Source organism: Periplaneta americana, chromosome 12 (genome assembly GCF_040183065.1).
Source record: "Periplaneta americana isolate PAMFEO1 chromosome 12, P.americana_PAMFEO1_priV1, whole genome shotgun sequence".
Taxonomy (NCBI): domain Eukaryota; kingdom Metazoa; phylum Arthropoda; class Insecta; order Blattodea; family Blattidae; genus Periplaneta; species Periplaneta americana.
In genome coordinates this window covers 47,901,034-47,914,729 of record NC_091128.1, presented here as the reverse complement: position 1 = coordinate 47,914,729, position 13,696 = coordinate 47,901,034, and the positions used below count along the sequence as shown (strand labels likewise).

At 33.5% G+C, this 13,696-nt stretch overlaps 1 protein-coding gene across 1 annotated transcript in view; it reads left to right on the top strand.

The window, feature by feature from the left end:
* Window positions 1-9,046: 9,046 nt before the first annotated feature.
* Window positions 9,047-13,696, top strand: part of LOC138710387 (uncharacterized) — a 96,147-nt gene continuing 91,497 nt past the window's right edge. The window contains exon 1 of the mRNA XM_069841269.1: window positions 9,047-9,203. Within this exon, the coding sequence (XP_069697370.1) occupies window positions 9,194-9,203 (10 nt within the window). The 5' untranslated portion in view covers window positions 9,047-9,193. The remainder of the gene's footprint in view (window positions 9,204-13,696) is intronic.

Genomic DNA, 13,696 nt, shown 5'->3' with positions numbered 1-13,696 from the left:
CTCTTTCTGAAGTGTTTGTGCAAAGATTTTCCCTAAACTACCTGCTTTGCAGTTAGAAAATAACAGTACTATTGTGCTTTTAAGGAAGCACTTTCCGAGAGAGGAATATTGTCGGAAATTTTAGTATGAGTTTGTATTAACGAAATAATAATAATTAATATCAACTACAACCGGTTAATTTTAATCGACTCAATTATTGGATTAAGTATTTTTGATCGATTAATCTTACAACAGAAATTGACCGATTAATCGATTAAATTCCACAACACTAATATTTACCGAATCAACAGTACTACTCGACACAGCGAGAAAGCGTATCGGTGAACTCCGAAACTACAAGGTGTGACGTCATTCTTCATCCACAAGTATCCTCTGTTCCAGTTAATACTCGTGCAGTTCAACATGTCGAAGTCAGGAAAGATAATGCGTAGTGAAGCGAGACATCTGTTATAGGTCTAAAACTATTAAATTGTGTGACTCAGTGAAGGAAGCTGTTATAATATACTTACATACAATGCAACGAAATGGGTTGCTTCATTTCTGGGTATGAAATATAAAACCACTATTTGAAAAGTAAGGAAAGAAAGCAAGCAAGCTGAAAAATAACAGTCTACTATTACTACTCCGAAGAAATTAGAATTCAGATTCAAAAATATGACTGTGATCGTAAAGAAGTACCAACTTTAAAAAAGTTACTTAAGTGGTGTCAGGACGAAACAGGGTTCAAAGGTAATGGGAAAACATTGACAAGCGAAGCGTCCCAGGACGTGTAGCTTAAAGTTAATGAAAATGCGTATTTAAGATAATTTTTGTTCGTTAAGAAACGTCGTGATAGTCGTTCGTTTTTTTTCTTTTTCCTCATTTACGAAATATGACTGGAAAATCGTTGCTACTTATACCGCTTCTTGCGCGCGCTCGGATCCTCATAGTCAAAGGCTATATCAATTTTGTAATTTTGTGAAATCTCATCATACTGATATTTCCAAGTTAAGTGAGAACATTTTTTTTAATGATGGTGTAAATATTTTAAAGATTCACCAGCTTTCAAGACTGGCAGAATTTTCTCCTGCATCCAAACCATAAATTAGGCCTAATACTAATGGTGAGAGAGTATTATCTTTGACTATTACACTTTTACTACGTCACACTACTTTCGACCAATAAAACGGTACGAAAGGACGTCTTTCAACCAATCATGGCTGCTTATCGCACAATTTTATCGCGTCCCTAGCATTTGTTTAATTTTATCGCGTCCCTAGTATTTGTTTATTTTTATCACTACCCTAGCATTTGTTTTTTTGTTTCCCAACATTTCAAACTGCACTGGTCTGGCCGTCAAAAAACATAAAATTACAAACCACTCCAGTCGATGCACATCACTTTCAAATATGACTCGCATTTTGGCATTCAAGAACAAGAATTAATAAAGATCACTGGTCATATATGAAGAGCACCATTCGGAAATCCTGAATGAGTTGTGGGATACACCATGTACACCAACGAATTCACTTCTTTTACGCACACGTCCAATATAACATCAACTGAACCACCAAAACATTCAAATTTGAAAATTATACTTTCAATAATTGTTTCTTTTAAAATCATCCATGTTTATTATTTATTTCATCATCGTTAATTAAAACGTTTCTTGTTTATTTCATCATCCCTAATTGAAACTTTTCTGACACTTGTTTATATTATTTAGGTTATGTTTGTTATAGCTTCTGCTATATATTATGGATAGACACGTAACAGAGATTGTTTAATACTAAGATTTATTGAAAATCATCTGTCAAGTGACGTTGATTACTGGGATCCGGATGATTGAAATGGAATGCAAATGTTTTAATGAAACTGAATCAACGAAGCCTTCTTGACTAGTAACAGTCCACAGAGTTCAATGATGATTCCATAGTTGGCACAACTGATACCGGTAACAAGAAAACATCATCATAAAACACTACTGCCATCTAGCGTAATGTTGAGATGGTACAATAATACATTTGAAGACTAGTTGTATTTTCGTAAGCCAATTAATATTTTATTGTAACTTTGTTACTTCTAATCTTTATATAGCCTACTTTCTTCTAATCGTGTAATAGTCAATTAAATCCCACTCGAGTTTTGATTTTCTCTAGATAAATCAGAACCTCTAGTGAGATTACTGTTGATAAATTCTCAGTGAATAAAAGAGAAACTATTTCATATAGAAACCATGAAAAAACCATCAGTCTATGTATAATTTCATATATTTAAATTGCGTTGAATTTCATAGTTATTTATTAAAAAAACAATTGCATGAAACAGGATCTTCTGAGAAACACTACGCACCTTAATTTTAAAAAATCATATTCAGTTTATTTTGTAATAACAACAAAAAATAACGTAAATTTAGACTCGGACTATGATGATAATGGCGATGTTTAATGTATACAATGCTTAAAAGTTTTATAATCAGATATGTAAGGTAAGCCTCAGAATTGAATCTAACACATAAACAAGATATTTTGTAATATAATAGCATATTTAACACAGCATTTTAACACAAATGCTACTGAATTTTGACTTCCTGCCATCTACCGTCAAAACTTTCCTTTAATACGAAAAACTAACACCACTGCTACCTGGCGAGTGAAATTCTAACTACTCACTGAAGTGGAAGATTTTGATGAGTTAGGCACTAGACGCAAGTAGGTGTTCTGCATCAATTTTATTGCCTTTCAAAACATAAATGTACGCTGGGGTAAAGTTGCAGTTAGATAATATTTAAGTTACTGCGAAATTTGATGTACTGTCGGAGTTTCTCTTATATCAGAGGTTAGCAAAGTTTTTGAAGGCTCGATCCACATTTTGTAGAGACTTTTATTTGTGATTCCAAAAAACGGGACCAGTTTTTGATCCCATTCCGAAACTAGAAGGACTGATGGAAAATTTAGTCGTGTATGATACGAAAAATACTACGTTTGTTTTTGTGGACATGCAATTAATTTTGCACAATTTAAAAAAATACGGCTTCTAGAGTTTTTTTTCGGAAGAAACTCAAAACAATTATTTATTTATTTATTTATTGCGATAGTCACAGATGAATATTGAATCCGTTTTAGACAGTTCATCCAAATGGCTGAAATTCTACAAAAATATGAAAGGGAAATACATTTAAACGTATAGGAAATCAGTAACAAATTTGGGCCACCATTTAGAAACTTGGAAAATTCAGGTGGCCCAAATTTTGTTTCTGGACCTGTACCTACTCATGCAATGTTGAAACTAGACTTTTTCTTCGCAGACTTTTTTCTAGGCCAGTTTTGTATCACAACAATCTCTTAACTTCTTTAACATTTGCAACCTTGCATTTATTCAATATAAAATTCTTATCTTTAATTAGCATAAAAATAAAAAGCGAGAAATCTAATGAACTTCAAAATAATATCATTTGCATGCATCAAATACATGGTTCAGATTTGAGAAGGTACTTTCTGAAAAACAGGCACATTCACCGCATTAATTATTTTTTACTTTAAGACGACTGAAATACTAATTGGTTTTTATGCTTAAACGTTATATTTATGATTCCAAATACAAAAATAGATGTAGCCTATGTTGAAAAGGTATTTTAGTTTTATTTCGTAAATCATCTCGCGACCACCCTGAGCTCTTTAGACGATTCCCCCAACCAACGGATCTTGACACACACTTAGGGAACCACTAACCTATATAAATGATGGAGCAATGGTGGAAAGAATTAGTCGGAGAAACCGAAGTATTCGTAGAAAATCAGCTCCTGAGCTTTTTGTCCACCACAAATTTCACTGACTGCCAGCCGGCGTCTTGGTGTAAAGCCGATGTCCAAGCGACTAAACACGGGTGAGCTCAACCAAGTAAAAATATATAATTTTTTTCGGAATATGTATCGTAAGACTTACCTGTGTTAAATTTCAACGTACCTCGTTTACATGTTTCGACCTATTTATGGCTCATCTTCAGAACTGGTCGTTATTGATCTTGGCGTCACTTGTTCTGTTTCCTGTGAGGGTGCGTTCGTGTGTATAGTGCAGAGTCAAAGTGTGTGTGTGTTTTGAAGTTGAGTTGTGTGTTGAGAATTTCGTTGGGGTGTGTTTTTTGTGTGTCTGTATATTTCATATTGTTCTAGTGTGTTTAGTTTCTGGCTTTTTGGTTGGATGTGTAGTATTTCCATGTCTGTGTTGATGTCTCTGTGAGTGTGGTTAGCATTTGTGATGTGTTCTGCATATGTGGAGGTGTTTTGTAATTTTGTTATGGCTGTGATATGTTCTTTGTAACGTGTTTGAAATGAGCTGCCAGTATGTCCTAGGTAGAAGTTGTTGCAGGTGTTAAATTTGAGTTTTGTATACGCCTGTGTGGTTGTATTTGTTTGTTTGTGTAGTTTATGTGTTGAGATGTTTTTATAGAGTTTTATTTGTTCTGTATGCGATGTTGTAATTTAATTTCTTGAATGAGGTTGCAATTTTGTGTGTGTTTTTGTTTTCGTATGTTAGTGTGATGTATTTTTTGTGTTCTTGTGTTTGTGTTGTATTCTTATGTTTTTTGTGATTATGTTTTGTCTTATGTATTATGTTGTCTATTATGTTAGGGTTGTATCCGTTTTCTTGTGCTATGCATTTGATTGTGTTTAGTTAAGAGCACAAAATAAGTTCGACACACAACTCAACTTCAAAACACACACACTCTTTGACTCTACATTATACCACACGAACGCACCCTCACAGGACACAGAACAAGTGACGTCAAGATCAGCAACGACCAGTTCTGAAGATGACTCATAAATAGGTTGAAACATGTAAACGAGGTACGTTGAAATTTAACACAGGAAAGTCTTACCATACATATTCCGAAGTGATGCTGTGTTAAAAGTTGTGTAATCTAGATGTATGTAATTTCTATATCCATTATTCATCTGCACTCAAATGATTTTCTTATGCGAAGATCTTAACTTCATGTCGCAACCGAGACAAAATGCTTAATAATGTTATATGTTTTTGTAAGAATAAGAAATGAATAAAATACTCTATTTTCATAGCATAAGTAAGAAACGAAGGCTCGGTTCCCATTTACATTTCACTCATGTGCCACACATAACCTTTCGTCTCATATCCATACTTTCACTTTCTTCTGTGTGCGAACTTCATAAGGCTTGTTGCTTTACGTTTAATTGAACTTCAGTACGGTTCACGTAATACTACACGCGTTCCCTGGCAGCTAGCCTGCCCTGAAGAGGAACTGGTGTAATTATACGATACGTAGCAGAATTCGTTCCACTTCCAACTGCACAAATCAGTGCATTTCCTCGTCTTCATACATTCTTGAAGTATACAATCACATTTTACTGTCACAGGAAACGGCATTTGGAGGTACCTGTTACGGTAGTAACTTTTGGGTTAATCGTGCTTAACTTCTGTTAATCCCGTAAGCCAATTGCATGCTTGTGCGTCAGCTTACGCAACGTAATCCGTCAATTTATTTGAGAATTATAGAACTGTTACAATATCGAAGTAGGAAGCTTGAGCAAAACAGAGTTATATAAAATTTTATGTTGAGAATCACATTTTAAAGACAATATATAATGGGTTTACATTTTGACCTTTAATACTTACTTTGTAACAGTTGAAACTTAGCTTTATATATTACGTGAAAAGTTTAAACGTGAATGATAACATACCTCAATTCACAGAGATCCTAAAAATTTTCAAGTTTGTAATCGTTTGTACTGTAATTTTTTATATCGTTTGTAGGATTATTTCCATATATTTTCTTCATAAGAAGTCACCTAAACTTAATAATAATAATAATAATAATAATAATAATAATAATAATAATAATAATAATAATAATAATATCTATTTACTGTTTATCTATTATCATGTTAATAATAATAATAATATCTATTTACTGTTTATCTATAATAATAATAATAATAATAATAATAATAATAATAATAATAATAATAATAATATCTATTTACTGTTTATCTATTATCATGTTAATAATAATAATAATAATAATAATAATAATAATAATAATAATAATAATAATCTAAAGTAAGGACATGAACTATCACCTTTACTTTTTAAGTTTGCTCTAGAGTATGCCTTTAGGAAAGTTCAGGATAACAGAGAGGGTTTGGAATTGAACGTGTTACATCAGCTGCTTGTCTATGCGGATGACGTGAATATGTTAGGAGAAAATCCTCAAACGATAGGAAAAACACGGGAATTTTACTGGAAGCAAGTAAAGAGATAGATTTGGAAGTAAATCCCGAAAAGACAAAGTATATAATTACCAAAATACTGAAGAGAATTTTGTGTGCTTGCACTGATAATTTTTCACTTACCCCTTACGTTAAAGAAATATTCTATGAGAATATGTTTTATACATCTTGATTACACAACTTTTAACACTATAAATCACTTCGGAAAAGGTATTGTGTATCTTTCACGTGTTCAATTTTACATTACCTCGTTAACATGTTTCAGCCTGTTATCAGCCATTTTCAGAACTGGTTGTTGCTGGGCTTGGCGCCTTTTGATTGTGTCTCCTGTGGAAGTGTGTTTGTGTAGTGTAATATGGAGTCAAAGTGTGTGTGTTCTGAAATTGAGTTGTTCGTTGAGAATTTCATATGAAATATATAGACACACAAAAACACATCCAAATGAAATTCTCAACAACCAACTCAATTTCAGAACACACACACTCTTTGACTCAACATTACATTACACAAACACGCCCACACAGGAAATACAAACAAAAGGCGCCAAGACCAGCAACAACCAGTTCTGAAGATGGCCGATAACAGGCTGAAACATGTTAACGAGGTAATATAAAATTTAACACGAGAAAGACACAATACGTTTTCCGAAGAATATGTTTAGTTACTTATTTACTTATAGTTAATATATTTACATCATTTTATCAGATTCTTTTTCTAAATCACTTGCACATACAGTACTATCATTTAAGTAACAAAGTGTAATAAATTTATCATTCGCTTAATCTTTACGTAATGTATTAATTGCAGATCTTCTTTGAGACTTTTCGGCAGAGTTTCGTAATACAAATAGTAATAAATGGATTTCTTAGATTAAATCCCCATATTCATGAACTGTAAGATGCTCTCACCTCAACTTAGGAGATAGTTTGGATCAGGCCTGTAAATTATGAGTTGTTTGTACTTAACTTGCATTAATCCCTAGAGCCAAATAGCCTATATACCTTTGCGTCAGCTTACATACCTTAATTTGCTAATATACAGAGTGAACGTTAAGTAATGTGATTAATTTGAGGCGGTTATTCTTTGAAATATATCAAACAAAAATATTTAATAAACTTTTGCTCTTTTTGCTTCCTTTTCTAGATAAATTTTGTTTTATATGAAACATTGTATTGCATTGTATTATTATAATATAATATTGAAAAATATTCAGTTTTTTCCTTTAAATGTGCAGACATTTGATCCAAACATATGTAACTTTTTGTTTTGCAATGGAATTTTTACAATGTTACATTTTTTTCGAATCAAGTTTCTGCACACCTAAAGGACAAAATTAAATTCTTTCAATCATTTATCATAATACACTGCCCTCTTAAATTGATTGAGCATATTGGTAATTCAATCAATGGCTCTTCCAAAACACGCTATGAATTATTAATATAAAACAATTTCTTATCTCGAAAAGGAAAAAAAAAGAGCAAAATTGTATTAAACTAATTTGTTTCAAATATCTCAAAGAATAACTCCTTGAAATTAATGACAATATTTACGGTTCTCTCTGTAAGACTATATGAAACGTTCAGAGCTGTAACTATGGCGATAATATAATTCTGTAGCCGGCAGACGTTTCAACACAACCCGTTGTCGCCAACGCGGCTGCAACGAGAAGGAAACTCTTAGTCACGTGTTGGGATTCTATCGAAAAACGGAGCTGTTGCGCAACAATCGACACCATAAGGCAAGGATCGGTATTTCTGATGTCCTCAAGCGTCGTGGATGGGAAGTTTACGAGGAGATCCACTGCGTTTCATCCTTAGATTCGAACAGAAGAGCAGATATTGTGGCTATCCACAGGACTCAATCTAAGAGAATAGTTCTTGATCGTACAATCCGGTTTGAGAGGGATGTCCTGCAGGCACAACACGTTGATGAGGAGAAGAAATCCATTTATGAGTCCTGCATCCCTTACCTAAGTGAGAAATATAACATTCCCACTAGTCACTGGAGTTCCTGGTCTTTTGTTTGGTGCACGTGGCACACATCCCAAATTCACATGTGATATTTTAAAAGCACTCGGACTCCGATTTTTTGAAATTCAAAAAATTTTGTTGGATATTCTTAAAGATTCAATCCAAATATTACATTACCATTTATATTTTGGCCATTGATGATTCTGTTCGGTTTGCATTTCTCTGAATTTTTTACTAAACAATTCCTGTCTTTCTAAATCATTCTGTAGTGTTTTTATTCTGGATCTTTATGGTCACCCTCAATGAGGGCAGAGTATTTTCTTTAAATATTTATATATAAATTTGTACGCCGAGGTTAACACTCTCAGAATAAATTATATCTTTACATGTTTTGTTTGTGTGAGTATTTTATGTTAGCTGAAACTTTCCTTAAACAATGCATTCTTTTAAAAAGCAATGAGAAGAATTATTTCGATTTTGCAAACTTACGTAATCATGTAAAAATATAGGTTAAAAATGTATAGACACAAATTGCGGTCATTTGTATATGCATTCATGAGAAGAAGCCACATAACATTAAGAACAACATTAGTTTCAGGAACTCAAGAGTTCACATATTGTATATTACTAGCATTGCAATTGAGCATCGCTAAATTATATATCGCAACAAATGGGCTAATAGACAATACCAGTACTACCTTAATCGTCATGTAAGAGAGGTCAGCAATACTTGTCTTACAAAATTGCGCGCGACTCATGTTCCCATCCAACCACACATTGCTGGAGAAAGGAGACTGTGATTGGTGGGCGTCGTGCCTACGTCAAGTCAATCAGACCTTACAGTGGGAGGTTCAAACACAACTTCCTTAAATGAAAAGAGTTTACGATATAGTTCAAGCGGGGCACAGTTTAAATATACTGGATGAATCGGTAGGAGCTTATTTCTTGGTGGGAAGGTACTGAAGATTCTAGTGTCATCATGTCAGTGGGTATGTACGAACAGAATATCATAAATATTTATAGGTATTTCTAATTGTACTGACGCTGTTTGGCATTAAAAGTAGTATAACCTACTATAAATTATCATGCATTACAGGGTTTAAGACAGTCTAATATATACAGTCACGAAGGTCAATACTTACTAAATATGCAAACATAGAGTTCCCAGGTAGCTCAGTTGGTAGAGCGTTGGTACGTTAAACCAAACGTCCCGGGTTCGATGCCCGGCCCCGGAACAAATTTTCCCTCGAAATTATTCAAATCAACTTTACAGGGAATTATAACCTGAAATCTTGATTTGCATAATACACGTCACTGTTCGTTAACAGAAAACCACAATTTAAGTCACACAGAGTTAGTGTGCACTCGAAGTTGGTTGCTTGACGTTTGTCAGCCCACTTTGAGGTCTGTGGATATAGAGGGAAATATTGGATCGGTGTCGGGTAGAGTTCCCGGGTAGCTCAGTTGGTAGAGCGTTGGTACGTTAAACCAAAGGTCCCGGGTTCGATGCCCGGCCCCGGAACAAATTTTCCCTCGAAATTATGCAAACATAGATAGTTGCTCACCACCAGGATCGCTACTATCGCCTCATCACAGACTCTTTCCCTAGCAGACGATAAAATGTATTGTACTTTCGATATAGTGTTCTTTTGAAAAATTTAACTCCTTCCTTCCACTATTGAAATATGAAATACATAAGGTTTATATATTATTTTCATAAAATCTATATATATAATTTGAACTGGTAATGGAAATTACGGGGAAACGGCTGAACGGACTTTAATAAATGACCCCTCATTTTGAAGATTGAAACTCGAAGTTTTTCAGAAAACTAGTAGTTTTCAGTGAAGCGTTAGTTTTCCTACATAATTTTCCTATTTTCCAAAATCCATCTATCGTCAGTTTTGAGAACGAATTGCATTACAGGATAAAACAAAACACACACTACAATAAACAACAGGCTATTACACGAAGGCCATGCCCTACAGAATTGCTGACATATTTAGATCTCAAATTTAATTCCCTATTAAAAATTTCAACTCTTACTAAAAATAATTTAAAGGTCTGATTCTGCGGTGTGTAATTTTCTGAGTACAACTGTATATTGGATGTTAAAATCTACAATATTTGAGGTGGTTTGATGCCATTATTATCATTAGAAATGAAATATTATTATAGTTAATGCCATGATGTGACTATTTTTCATTAATCATTCATATCAGTGCTATGTTCATGATATGAAAGTGGGGTTATGTAAGTAGATGCAGAGAATATCTTAAATTAGATCATTTTATAATTTACTGAGTGGCGGCTATATAGTGTATGTAACTACAAAACTTACGTAAGTTAATAATATTGCTATTAAAAATCAAATATTTTTATAGCTATCAATCAAGTGGGCTTGGGCCTTTTTCATATATTTAATGACGTTATGGTGTATATATTTATATGCGTCATTCTCTTCAGTATTGGGTCGAGAGAGCGCAAAAATTACAGTTCCTAAGGAAAAAACAAAATGTATTATTTAGTGATAAAATAAGAGGCCTACAAAATGTTCTAGTCTCCCGTTCATTTCAGCAAGATTTCTTAGCAGAATAAAATGATTTTACCCTGTACATTTCAAGCTCTAAATGCAGCAGCTATACCAAGATGCTATGTCTATTGTTCGAAAGTATAGGAAACCTGATATTTTTTTAACTTTCACCTACAATCCACAATGACCTGAAATACCTATTGCTTTACTCCCCCATAAAAAGCCCACTGATCGTTCTGACATTGTTACTTGCGTTTTCGCGTTGAAACTCAAAAACTGAAGGTGGATAGGTTCAAGAAAAATTATTCGCCATAAAAAAAACATTCAGAGGGAGTATATTTCATTATTATGGAAGCAAATCACTTTCAAATTGTCTGGTATTCTTCACTGAAAGTAAATCTGAAAAAAAAGTTATTTGAACGTCTAATGAACATAGTTTGCAGCATTTGCTGCACATGCCACTAGTATATATTAAATTCTTTAAACTCACCTTCCTGGATCTTTCGGAATAAGGATAACTCTAACCTATTTTTCTTACAATTTATAGTACTGCAAACGTCTCCTTGTCCCATATTATTATTGAAATTATTGTATTTAACCATTTACAGTTATTACAACCGATAACGAACATTTCACAGTTTGCATAGCTTTTCACAAAAATGTGAAATACGGCACAGTCGATCTAGACCGCCGTAATGTTTGTTCGGGTTTTCTATATCAGTGTATGGAGCTCAGTGAAATATTATATTATAACTTTATTGCTTATCATTGCTAAGCTTTATTTAATGTAATGTTTCCATAAGTTCCGTTTACTTCTTGTTGCATAACATGTTGCAGAAATAATTACAAAACTGTGTTATTTTAATGTGAAGAAAATTTTACATGTTAACACAATCTGTCCGCGTCAACATAATCTGTGTGAGTTTAGAATTTAAGCTATTTTGAGGTTTAATAAAAAAGAATTTATATTGTGATTTCAATTTATCACATCTACCTTCCTTAATTTTAGACAAAACCTTTACCATACCACTCCTATGAAATTAGTGTACGTACAATTGTGTTACTTCGTCTCTTAAGTAGTATATAAATACAATAATTTAGTACATAATTGTAGTATTAAAATACAGACAAATTGAATGTCCGGGGTATCATACATGGCATTATGCTTAATTATAATTGCGAATTTAGGAATATAAGTTAAATATAGTAAACATAACTTATAATTTTCATATGAATGGCAAGGCATTGGAGATCACTAAATTTAGACAGAAAGGGGCAACTGATACAGTAAACATAACCTATAATTTCAACATATCTAAATATCCGTGCAGTGCAATTGAAAATGATTGATTCGTGCATAAATGAATGTGCAAGAATTTTGCAATATTTAATCGAAATAAAGGCACGTATAACACATACGAACAACGTAATTTTCACACCATAAATAATATTACACCTTAACTTGCAAGTGAATTATATCTGAAGTGTTTCATAATCATTGTTTTAAATTTTATTAATGAAATTACATTACATTTTAGAGAAAAATATGTTACTCTTTATGCATTCCAACTAATTTATATGGTTGAAACGCCGCCCTTCGTGATCGGGTTAAGCGAGTCACATGGTCTGTCTTACGGCCTCTATTAGATCACGATGACAATGGCACAGTCTATTGTTCCTAGTACTCACAGCTCTCCAAGCGGCTAGCAACTATCGCGAGAAATGCAAAAAATCATCTCAAGCTTCGTGACTGTATATAGTAGACTGTGATATCATTTAACTTAATATGCTTGCAAAAAATATGCCATTAAGGTATCGTACGAGCTTAGATGATGTCAGATATAGACGATCAATCACATGAACTCCCACAAACGAGAAACAATGTCGGTAAGTCTGGTGATAGGTATGGATCTGTTAGACTTCTGGTCTACAATCTGGAGTTTCACACATTGCAATCTTTCTTCGTCAAGGCTGACCGTAATGCGTAAGGACTTCGGAAGTCCCTCCCCCTTTTTGTAAATGATACAGAAAAACTAATAAATTATAGATAAAATTAAGATATAGCCTATTCTTATCAATATCTGAATTGAAACATTACATTAAATTTCTAACATCTCACTTGTATAACACATTTATCGTTAGACATTATTGTATCGCACAGCTTACATTCATTGAAACTGAGATACTCTAGGCCGAAACCGGAAGCGGGATCTCCCCTATGATATTTTACGCCATTGCAGACTAAAGGAGCGCCTGAAAATTATAATTAATAAAAATCCAACGTAGCGTATCTTGGGCGACTGTTAAGGAAATAACAGTACCAGAGAGAGGATTGACTCACCGAATTCTGATGTGGCAGTAACTGAAGGAAAAACAGCTACAAAAATTACGTGTCTCAGAACTTTGAACTCATATGCCTATTGAAGGATGCACTGAAAGGAATGGTGAATGGGAGGAGAGGTCGGAACAGAAGAAGGTATCAGATGATAGACATTAAGATATATGGATCATATGTGGAGACTAAGAGGAAGGCAGAAATAGGAAAGATTGGAGAATGCTGGGTTGGGCAGAAAACTATGAATGAGTGAATGAATGAAAAGAGATATGAAATGTAATTTATTTCCGCTTTTTAGGCGCGTTTCCAGTATTAGAATATACAGAGTGTGTCTAAATTGGTGTCAAATATTTCGGGGACGTGTTCCCAACATCAAAACAATTAAAAAAGTCAATAAGAACATGGGTCTGAAAACCATTCGTTAGGGAGTTATTAAAGGATTTTTCCGTTCATTGACCGCTGATTGTTTGAAGGTTTTTTTGTTTGTTTGTATTTTGTAGAGGAAAGAAATCAGAAGAAAATGTATTCTGTGAGTGAACAGAACGAAATGATTTGCATCATTTAATTGATGATGTGCTTCTGGACGTCATATAACGAATGTGTTTTAACACGAT